At 36.3% G+C, this 11,142-nt stretch overlaps 1 protein-coding gene and 1 long non-coding RNA gene across 5 annotated transcripts in view; one reads left to right on the top strand and one right to left on the bottom strand.

The window, feature by feature from the left end:
* LOC128027169 (uncharacterized) overlaps window positions 1-11,142 on the bottom strand; it is a 77,247-nt gene that overhangs the window by 41,538 nt on the left and 24,567 nt on the right. The window lies entirely within an intron of this gene.
* LOC128027166 (pituitary homeobox 2-like) lies at window positions 1,751-10,305 on the top strand. 2 transcript variants are annotated; one of them, XM_052614484.1, is made up of 4 exons: window positions 1,751-2,124; window positions 4,189-4,256; window positions 8,125-8,324; window positions 9,093-10,305. In XM_052614484.1, exons 2-4 carry the CDS (start codon window positions 4,211-4,213, stop codon window positions 9,654-9,656), a joined length of 810 nt encoding a protein of 269 aa, XP_052470444.1. In that variant the 5' UTR covers window positions 1,751-2,124; window positions 4,189-4,210; the 3' UTR covers window positions 9,657-10,305. The 2 variants fall into 2 exon arrangements, with proteins under 2 accessions (XP_052470444.1, XP_052470443.1); XM_052614483.1 differs by lacking the exons at window positions 1,751-2,124; window positions 4,189-4,256 and adding an exon at window positions 6,261-7,480.

Raw genomic sequence — 11,142 nt, 5'->3', positions numbered from 1 at the left:
ATGACTTCAGCGAATCGATAGAGAGGCAGAAATGAAAAGAAGCCTCCGGTCGGCCCCGAGGCATGAAGATCTTCGAGCGACCCCTTTTTCTGAACTTTAGGCATTCCTTTGCAGGCTTTTTCAGCGTGAGAAAGTAAAGACTCCAGCTGCAGCCAGATGAAAGTAAGAACGATGCGAGGACAGAACCGCTGTTCGGATGAGACGGGTGTGATTGTCATTGGAAAAAAGAAAAAAAAAGTTATTCGTCGATTGAAATATTATTGATCTAGACATATTTCTATAATTTTATGGATTAGTAAAATCGGTGTTTTTCTGATGTCTTTAAAATCATAACATAGATGTTTTATAAAGAAGATAAAAAAGGGATTTGTAATTGGAAACTAAAAATATGCAGATTTATGTAAACGAAGACTGTGATTGATAAATAAATTAATCTGTATGCTATTAAACAATTAAAGAAAAAGAAAAAAATATTGGGAAAAGCAACGCTGTAGTATTTTGAAGCGCAAATTTCAATACACTTTGCACACGGAGGATGGAGGATGAGGTATGTAGCTACTGGATACATCTATTTTATTTGCAACAACAAAGAGATGCTCAATGAGTTCGTTTTATTTGTATCGGGTAATTGCAGTAGATAATAACACCAGTCAGCGTGCAGAATTACAGATAAACATGCTTGTCATTTTAGGCTCCCAGGCCTATTAAAGCTGTGACTGAGAGAGTGGGGTATTCCAGCACAGACTTGGGAATTCCCCCATGGCCGAGCGCATTAATTACTTGCTTAACGGATGTATGACCCACAATGTAAAAAACGGATTAGGCGCGTGTCCGGTCTGCTTCGCTCGCGTGAGATGCGGATGGAAATCAGTCCGATGCACGCGGATCTTTAAAGATTATTTGCATCCAAGCCAGCTGTTCACTTCGTTAAGCACACACACTTTTCAGCAGAAGTTAGCCTAGTATTTGAAACTACAGCAATGTTTTTAGTAAAAAAAAAAAATACTGTTATACAAATAAAATAAAAATTAAATTAAATTAATAAATCAAAATAATTTGTTTTCAGCCAATGATTGTCATCACATTTGTAAATATACCTTCTCAGTTTTGGATAAGACTATTTGTGTTACCGAAATATATCATGGACTACATATGATAATTTAAAATACCTTAATAATGGGCCTATAAACATTTCTGCTCCATTTTGGTGGTCATAGTTTTAAATATATATATATATATATATATATATATATATATATATATATATATATATATATATATATATATATATATATATATATATATCTCCAATACAATAATGGAATAGCAATTATGTTATAATAATAAAATAAATAAATAAATAGCCTAAACAAAGCTTTAAATTATTTAACCTACATGTTCATGTAAACTTTCCTTTTCTGATTTCTTACATTAGTCGGTATCTCTGTTTCTTAACATACGAATAAATTAACGTAGACAACGTTTTTACACAATTGTCCGTTTGTAGTTAAAGAAAAAAAAACCTTGATTTGATTAGTATTACTAATCCGCGTTCGTCGGGTTAAAATTGCTGGTTGAATTAACTTATTAACGTGTTTTAATGGCTAATTTGTTGTCTAATTTAGCCTACCGTTTCGCATCACAAAGTTCACCCCTCTACGTGTTGGTTGTGCATACAAACACACCCACCGTGGCACGCATGCACACGCACGCGCTTATACACACAAACTCTCATTCACGCCCACGCGCTGTCAGTCAAAGCTCGGGAGAGGGGGAAATGCACCACTCTGCGTCTTTCTTAGGAAAAAGTTCCAGTCGTGGAGGCTCTGCAGAAAATATAAGTTACTAAAGCAATTTATGAGTTTGTCGCTTAAGACACTCTGGGTTGAAGGTAATATAGCTTATGTATGTTTTCGCGTTCTTTGAGAGAACCCAGATATATCCCTAGTCGATCTCATTGGAAAAGAAGAGGTTACGCTCCTTTCGGACCTGGTAGCAGCAGTTTATGTACCCGGACAACATCAAGTGCAAAGATAAACTTGTTCAGAGGTGTGGAATTTATATATTTTTTAAAGAAAATCAAGACTGGCACGGCTGCAAAGCGCCGCTTTTATCCAACCAGTGGTAAGTGCATTTGACACCCTATCTTGAATGTGAGATAATGCAAGTGAAGGAATTCGTTCCACCTCAGGGTTGCCAGCCACGGGTGAACTTCAGCTTTAGTGTAGTTTGATGGAGAGACATGATAAGTGATGCTTTGGCAGGTCTCGCCTTGACTTTGCAGTTTATAATATATCGGTAACATTGTGAGACAAACGGGACAATGACAATCTTATAGTTATAGCGTGTAATTTACATGAACACGTGTATTACTGATTAGCACAAGCACAAATATATTATGCTAACAAAATCTGCTTTCAAAAATGGCAAACAACCAAATACATAAAGTTTCAAATAATTTAAAATACGTTATAATTAATACTTTAAATCCTTTTTAAATTCTCGTTGCAACATTCCTAAAATTGGTATTTTTGAATTATCTGCGATGAAATTAACAATTTCAATTAAAAGATACATTTTAAAGAATAATATATGACCTAAGGATACTTTTAAGCAAATACCAGTTATCGAAATATATTACCATTTCGCTAATACAGTGGTATCAAATTCTTAATTTATACACCAGTAAACAAGGATTAATTAAGCTTAGTTAAAAATAAATAATAATAATAGCTAATAATTCACACAAGCAAAGCTAAATTAAACCACTTTATTAATAAATCTTTACAGGCGCGCAAGACTGAGACTATCATGGTGCTATCTCTTTTAAGTGAAAACAATAGGCTATTACATTTTTTTATTTTTAAAGAAACGATTTTCCCAAAATAATTATTGAATCAAAATTAGCAAAGAATATTTTTTTTATTATTATTATTATCAGTAGTTATATTATGCTCTGCTGTTGTTATTGTTTACACTACATTTTAATTAGGCCTATAGTAATATTATATATATATATAACACACACACACACATTACAGAAATATACACACGTTTTCTGGGTACATATTTTCATGTTTATGAACTTGTATCGATGTAGGCTACCCCAAGGTAAAATCTTATGTACTTAGTTCATGTGGTTTTCCCGTTTGAAAATCACCTTGTTAGAACACAATTTTTAACATGACATTTGTATTCAGTTCGCGTAAAACAACACCAAAAAACTACAAATCTACAAATAAATAAATAAATTCAGTTCAGTCAATCCGTTCATAATGTTAACGAAATAAGTAGCCAAGTCTAAATAAAAACGAAACGGATGCCATGAAGACGCTCCGATAAATGGCCATTTCACAGCCTACTTTATGTGAAACATAATTAGACAATTATTTAGAATAATTTTGTAACTTTATACTAGCATCTCAAAATAATAATAGGATTATTTACTTTGGCCCTCACACGACTGGCATATTACGCGGCGCACATATACAAAGAAACGCACACAAATTTAATTTCCATGCCTTGTACTAAAGGCACAGATGTGAGGCAGGTGATATAAGGGGAGGGCTGAAGCAAAATGTTGCATTCGGCGAGAGAGGAACAAAAATGGAGATGGAAAACGGTTAACAGCAGGATTGCATGCAAATTTCCGACTGAAATTATCATAAGCAAACAGCTGAAGCCTGGGCTAATAAAGGCCCATCTGTGTTACTTCATATCGGGTTAGTATAGAGCTGCGATAATGAATTTTGTAATATCCAACCGACAGACATCTCAATCAGATACTAATCCCCTGATTTTACCGCGGAATCACTCAACTTCCAGTTCTCAAACTGCTCTCTTTCTTTCACTGACACACACGCGATGCATGGTTTCTCCTCTTCGTGCATTGTTGTCATGTGTGTTTGGAGACACGAGTCTTCATTAGGAGGGGCAAGAGGAATTCAAGGGATTTCAAAACAAATTATGGGGAATGTTCACGTCCCATTACAGACAGGAACTATCCAATATATGAATGGATTTGAAATATAGCCTATCATTATTGAGTGGCCCAGCCGGCCATGTGAAAAAAAACAACAACTAAATATTCTCAAACAGAAGTTGGCCAACACATATGACGATTCCTGACATAACATGACAATTTTAATTAAATATAAAATAAACATTTCTGATTTTTTTTTTCCACAGGTGCTCAGCGTTAATCTAACAGATGGACTCCCACTGCCGCAAACTTGCATCAACGTGTGCACAATTAGGTAAGAAGATCTTGGTGAATGACAATCTCCAGAGAAGATCTGGATACATTAATATTCTTGGCTTGTTTAATCAAACACCTCAACATTGTCTGGCCTACATAAAATAGCTAGAAAAACTGGTCTGTGTAAAAGTAAGGCGAGTGTAAACTACCTTTTGGTGTTTGACATTTGACTGGCTATAAGGAAAGCGGAACCATTAGATGTTTATAGTCATAGATGGACATCTGGTGGTAGGACGCGATCATACATGGATAAGTGAGAACGTCTTTGGTAAGGTCTAGCGGCTTATTTAGATGACTTAAGAGTTTTAAAGCCAAAGTCTGTGTGATTTGAAAGGTTTATAATCTCTAAAATATCTTGAATTTGTTCAAACAAAATACTGATCCGATTCTTCAAAATGCAATATAGCCTATTTGTGTTTAGGTGATCACGTGCGTCCTCAATGGAAAAAACAAAACAAAACAAAACAGTGGACATTAAGATAATAAACATGAGATAGTCCTATTGCCTAATTTGAATTACAATTTAGAATGATAGACTGTAGAAGGCATATTACGCGCAAATATATATCCATTTTCTATTTCTATAATTTAGTGCACAAGGACGATTAAAACAGAAACGTAAAACGACTAAATTAAGACAGTAAGGGAAAAACTGTACAGGCTACTGGAAGGATGGTTACTTAATGCGTGGCCGCTCTCCAGGTCATCTGGCATCTTCATTAAGCTAATTAAAGCAAACTAAAAACAAATCACAACACTTTAATCCGTTTGTCATCATTACACATTTGCCATTGTCATTTGGACTAGAACCAATACAGCTATAGCGGATAAGAGATAAAACAAAAAAGTAAGCATAAAATGCAAACAGCAGTGTAAGGGGAAAAGACACTGGAGCGACTTGATTACCGACAACCTCTCCTCCGCAGTAATATATGCAGAACTTGTTGGATAGACTCGGGGGAAAAGTAAATGTGTAATGAAAGCCTCCTCGTGAGGAGGAATATACTAATGGAAGAATCTAATGTCATCTTAATCCTATGGAAAAGGCTTTGTCGTCTCCCTTATATTGACTGAATTGGTAATTAATGGCTCTGTGGTGCGCCATGGCCAATAATCCACAGCAGGCTGTTAGAGCGTTCTGAAGCATTTTGGGGGTCCAGGATAAATACAGAGCAATAATTTAGTCCACATCTATCAGTGCATTTAACAAGAATAGAGTTATGCAACTTTGTCTATGGAATTCTGATGCACACAATTAATATTTATGTGCGTATAAACATATTCTGAGGTCCAGAATAATCAAGACATTAATGTTGTTTGTATATTTTATATTAATTCATATATATTACAAATTCAAGATGAATAAAATAAAACTGAAGGGCAAGTGTGAGAAAACAAACCGAAACATGATCTTTAATAATGTGCAGTGTTTCGAGGTCACATTCTCATACAAAAAGACCTGTACATACAAGATTTGCCGGTTCCAAGACCATTAATATCCAGTACCAAGAGCGTGAGCTGAATCAAAGTCAGAGAAGGTCGGGACATTTTCATAAGAACCAGACTGCCTTTTCTCTTTTCTCCGTTTTTTCCCCTACTAGTGTGTTTGACATTTATATATATATATATATATATATATATATATATATATATATATATATATATATATATATATATATATATATATATATATATATATATTAGGACAGGCCGGGAAGCAAAATATATATATAAAGTGAGAGAGTTCAGTAGCTCATTTTGTTACACAAATCTTCTTAAGGTTTTTTTTTTTTTTTTTTTTTTCTGTGATAGAACTAAGAAATGCAGTTCGGGAAATGTATAAATAAATTAAAGTTAATTAGGGCTAATAAATAAATGGGTTCTTTTTTCAATAAAACAATGTGGTTATTACGCATGTAAATTATTGCAGTATTTCGAAGGAATTTGAGACAACAAGGCTTAAAGTCATTAAAGATGCTCGTTTAAAATTCTTAAACAAATGAGCGTCTGATAAGCCTAATCAGATCAAATAGCTACTCTGAAAAGCAAAGTGGGAGCTTTCTCCCGCGAAATAATCACGGGCCCAAGGCGCACAAATGTAACTCACCAAAGTGCTTTCAGTCCCGAAATCAAATTGGACAACTAATGTAAGCAGGAATAAAGTCAGGAAGAAATTATTTCTGAGTTTTTTTTTTTAACTTACAGTTATTATTCATAATATAATACCATTATCTATATAACAGTCTAGAACTGAGCTTAACGAATTTGTAACGCGGTCTGTAGCTGTCAACTCATTGTCGCGAAGAATCATCGTGACAAAAGCGGAACTTTCATTCAGAAATGAGCATGGTGCGCCATAACACGTTTGTGGGCCTATTTGGTTCTGCCAATTGCTGAGATTATTGATTATTTATGCTTTGACAGAAATCTGTGTTGGAGTTAAAATGTTAATAAAAAAGCTGTCTTGATAATACGTGCTGAGAAAAAGTTGAACCATTGCCAGGTGTGCTATGAGAAATTTCACATTTTGCTTTAACACAAGTCGTTTTATGGTCGGTTGGCCATAAAATCTGTCTTGTATAGGCTCTAATGTTCCGTCAGATTGTGGGCGGAGTCTGTGTGACGTCAGGACGCATAGAGAAGCTCGGTTGGACGGATAGAAAGACAGCTGAAATTAAGAGTGAGCGCTGTGATGTGCAGGAGAGTGTGTGTGCGTGTGTGTGTATGCAAGTGGATGGATATGATATCACATACCTGTCCCTGTCACTCTGGCTCTCCTTGTAGCTCTCGACTGAAACGGAGATATATTTTACCCATTTGAAACGAAAAAAAAAAAAAAAAATAACTCTCTTCAGCACTGGGTTTATTTCTATTACGATAAAAGCCGTTTGAGGAGTATCGACTGGTTTAAGTGAGAAAGGAGCACTGACAACGCTTGCCATTACTTCACTACTGGACACATTATTTCTTTCTTTATTTTTAATATTTGTGACCTTCGCTGAGGAAGTTATATCTGCTTGCGAACCCTCCGCGAAACGCTTGTGTTATTCATGACCTCTATGAAGGATCCGTTGAGTTTGGACCACCATCACCACGTTGCCGGGAGTAAACACGCACCGCTTACGATGACCTCTAGTCTGCAACCGCTCCAGCGGTCTGTGGACTCAAAACACAGGCTGGAGGTACACACGGTTTCTGACACCTCCAGTCCAGAGTCCGTAGGTAAGCCCTGATCCTCTGAAGAGATATTTAACTGGAGTGTTTTCGGGTTTGTTGTCAGTTACCAAACCGTTTCAAACTTCTCCCTCAATTTGAAAACAGAATAGGTGCAGTGTGAGGCATGCAAATATATCGAGACATGAAACTGGCAGTTAGCTGATTCATAGGACTATTGAAGTAGGCTACATAAGTCATGCCCTTTGACAGGTCTTTATTTACTTAAAATGTGTGTGAAAATGTGGGCTTCTCACAAATGTTTACAATATGTGGCATTGAGCTTTGTATGGAATATAATGCAAACACTCCCTAACCCCAATGTTCCTTTTTTTATTCGTATGATGAAAAAGACATGTTTGCGTTCATTGTGGTTAAAATATTTTCTAAACATTGATTTTTAGATTTTTTTTTTACTTGGATTTTTGGTTTAGGAATATCATTAATTAAATTAGATCAAATCGTTTAATTGTTACCAGGGAACCTACGTGTTACTATGATGTCAAATATTTTAAATTCAATAAAACGGAATTAGATTTATGTCCCTCACAAATGACACTTCTCTAATGTGTCAAAACTGAGCCTGAAGCTTAAAAATTGTTCCTATTGGATTAAATATTTATTGTAAAATACTGTATTCCTTTGCATTGCAGAGAAAGAGAAGGGGCAGAGTAAAAACGAAGATTCGAGTGATGACCCATCGAAAAAGAAGAGACAGAGGCGGCAACGAACGCATTTTACTAGCCAACAGCTCCAGGAACTGGAGGCCACTTTTCAGCGGAATCGTTATCCGGACATGTCCACCAGAGAGGAGATCGCTGTCTGGACTAATTTAACAGAGGCCCGAGTCAGAGTAAGTTTTAGAAATCAAATAACATTGAAGTATTATGTGATAAAGCTCATATATATTATTATTATTATTATTATTATTATTATTATTATTATCCACTATATTCAAAGTTCAAATTAAACATTTTAAATAGGCTACTAAAAAAGTAGCTAATAAATGTGTGTATACACAAGCTTACAATAGGCCTACTAAAAAAAAAAAAAAAACTATTATGCAGGCACTGTGCGCTCTTAAGCCTACTAGCTGAATTGTAATGATGTTAATTTAGGTTACATGCTAAATATGACTTTATTTAATCGTTTATATAAAAACCTGCCACTGTTTGGATAAAGGCTAATTATGGGTGAGACAAGTTGTTTGCAGTCACCATACGTGACGTCCTAATGATGACAGACCTTAATGGAGTCACACGGTCTCGTTTAAAGAGGTGTAAAGCTTGTCTTTTGTGATTGTCATTATTGTGTTGTATGCTTAAGGTTAGTGTGGGAGAATACACATTCGAAGCGTCGGGCCATGGTCGGGCCACTGACCGCTTAAGAATGGATGTGTATTGGGATTCCCGGGATCAGACAAGATTCCGGGTGACTGATAGTTAGGGAACCTAACTACGTTTAACACCACCACCCATATCATTTAGCCATCTTCCCAAAACAAACCGAGCAGTGGCTCATTCTGAAAACTTAGTATCGACGTTTTCATTGTACGCATTGGTTAAGGGAATAATTATGGAGTCTGATTATGAAACTAAACGAATTTCTACATTTGTTGCAGGTGTGGTTCAAGAATCGACGGGCAAAATGGAGAAAAAGGGAGAGGAACCAACAGGCCGAGCTGTGTAAAAACGGTTTCGGCCCTCAGTTCAACGGACTTATGCAGCCCTACGATGACATGTATCCCAGCTACACGTACAACAACTGGGCTGCAAAGGGGCTCACGTCGGCCTCTCTGTCAACCAAAAGCTTCCCCTTTTTCAATTCCATGAACGTCAATCCGCTGTCGTCTCAGGCCATGTTCTCTCCTCCTAACTCCATCTCTTCAATGAGCATGTCCTCCAGTATGGTTCCTTCTGCGGTCACCGGCGTACCCGGATCAAGTTTAAACAGCCTCAATAACTTGAATAACCTCAGCAACCCCTCTCTAAATTCGGGGGTTCCCACGCCGACGTGCCCTTACGCCCCACCGACACCTCCGTATGTTTACCGGGACACCTGTAACTCCAGTCTTGCCAGTCTGAGACTGAAAGCTAAGCAGCACTCGAGTTTTGGATACGCGAGCGTGCAGAATCCAGCCTCCAATCTTAGCGCTTGTCAGTACGCGGTGGATAGACCGGTGTAAGAGACGATTGTAGAATTTACAATCCCGAATCCCAGGAACGAGAGACTAAACTTTTTGTTTCAAAGGCACTAGAAGAATAAAGCACTGAAACGCGTCCAATCCTGTGATGGAATGCCAGGCGGGAAATGGAAGGCGAACGTGCCATTTCTAATAGCCTAAGATTAATTCTCTACACTAGCAATTGCACACAAGCCAGTGAAGAGTTTGTGACACCAGAATATTTAAAAAAATAAAAGTAAAAAGCTCATTTATTTTGACGTTTCAACTTTTGGACAATAATTGACTGAACGGTTGTATATAGGATATACATATATCTTAATACCATCTTCAATTTTTATAATTGCTCTAAAGCTCTAACTCTTGAGCATTTATAAGAATTCCGTTTAACACCGCATGTGGAAAAGGTACAGGAATCATGTCTTGCTTGCGTTCAAGGGAATGTACATACTAAACGCACCAAGTCGTGTTGATATTATAAATTTATTATTAAATGTCTTTGTGAATATAGATCTAGATTAGCAACCCTGGGTAATAATACAAAACTGTTTCTGCGAAATGAACTTGGTTTTTGCTCTGTGTATAATATTTGGTACGGATTTTTTGTTTCGCTTTTCAACATCCCAAAAATAAACTATTGTGTTCTATTTAATGGAAGTAAATATATTGTCTAAAAAAATTCAAAACGTTTTCTTCACATTTTTTTTTTTTTTTTTTTTTTTGCATTCTCGTGCGTGTAGCACACATTTGTTGTTTTCTTTGTGGCACTTAAGGTTTATAACGATAGAAGGAAGGAAAGCGTATCTAATACACAACGTGACATGAGAAGTCCGGTGAAGAGGGCGAGATGTCTCGAGCAGATTAGGAGTCGAATATACAAGACTGGCTGCAGGCTGGGCCTCCAGTGATCACCGATGCTTGAAATAACATTGTAATAAGTCCGGGCCAGGCTGGACCACACATCACTGAGTCATCTCCCAGCTGAACTCTTTAAAAAATAATAATGATAATAATAATAATAATACATAAATATGATGTGATACATGATGGACCAGTATAAAGCTAATCGGATCAGTTGGTTAAGTTGTAAACAAGACTCATATCTCATAGTAGCCTATGGGTTACGTAGCCTATAATAATAGCATAGGCTATATAAAGTTCCACCCCACTGCGCAAAACATAGAAATGCGCATATAATTAATCGCGACACTAAGTGTCAGTTGACTGTAAACAAATAAAAGTTCGCCACATCAAATTACTGTATAGAAAATGCTTTACAATAAATAACGAAAGATGATTATAGAAATGTCTCGCACCCTTAAATAATAATAATAAAAAAACTATACTCTTGTATAGACCTGTTGACTCTCGAGTTGACGTTATTTAATTCCAATTTAATAAGCATATCGACTATTTTCTTTCTCACTGTTACTATTGTTAGGCCTTGTCTGTTGTCCATCATTAACTGCACTGATGCATGTAGGCCTAG

This window comes from Carassius gibelio, chromosome A14, assembly GCF_023724105.1.
Source record: "Carassius gibelio isolate Cgi1373 ecotype wild population from Czech Republic chromosome A14, carGib1.2-hapl.c, whole genome shotgun sequence".
NCBI classification, from domain to species: Eukaryota; Metazoa; Chordata; class Actinopteri; order Cypriniformes; family Cyprinidae; genus Carassius; species Carassius gibelio.
The sequence above is the reverse complement of the archived record's forward strand: the minus strand, read 5'-3'. Positions and strand labels throughout refer to the sequence as shown.

Coding starts and splice junctions, on each gene's coding strand:
- LOC128027166 (XM_052614483.1), top strand. CDS start 7,309: ATGACCTCTATGAAGGATCCGTTGAGTTTGGACCACCATCACCACGTT. Junction 7,481..8,124: donor CTCCAGTCCAGAGTCCGTAG/GTAAGCCCTGAT, acceptor TTTGCATTGCAG/AGAAAGAGAAGGGGCAGAGT. Junction 8,325..9,092: donor TAACAGAGGCCCGAGTCAGA/GTAAGTTTTAGA, acceptor CATTTGTTGCAG/GTGTGGTTCAAGAATCGACG.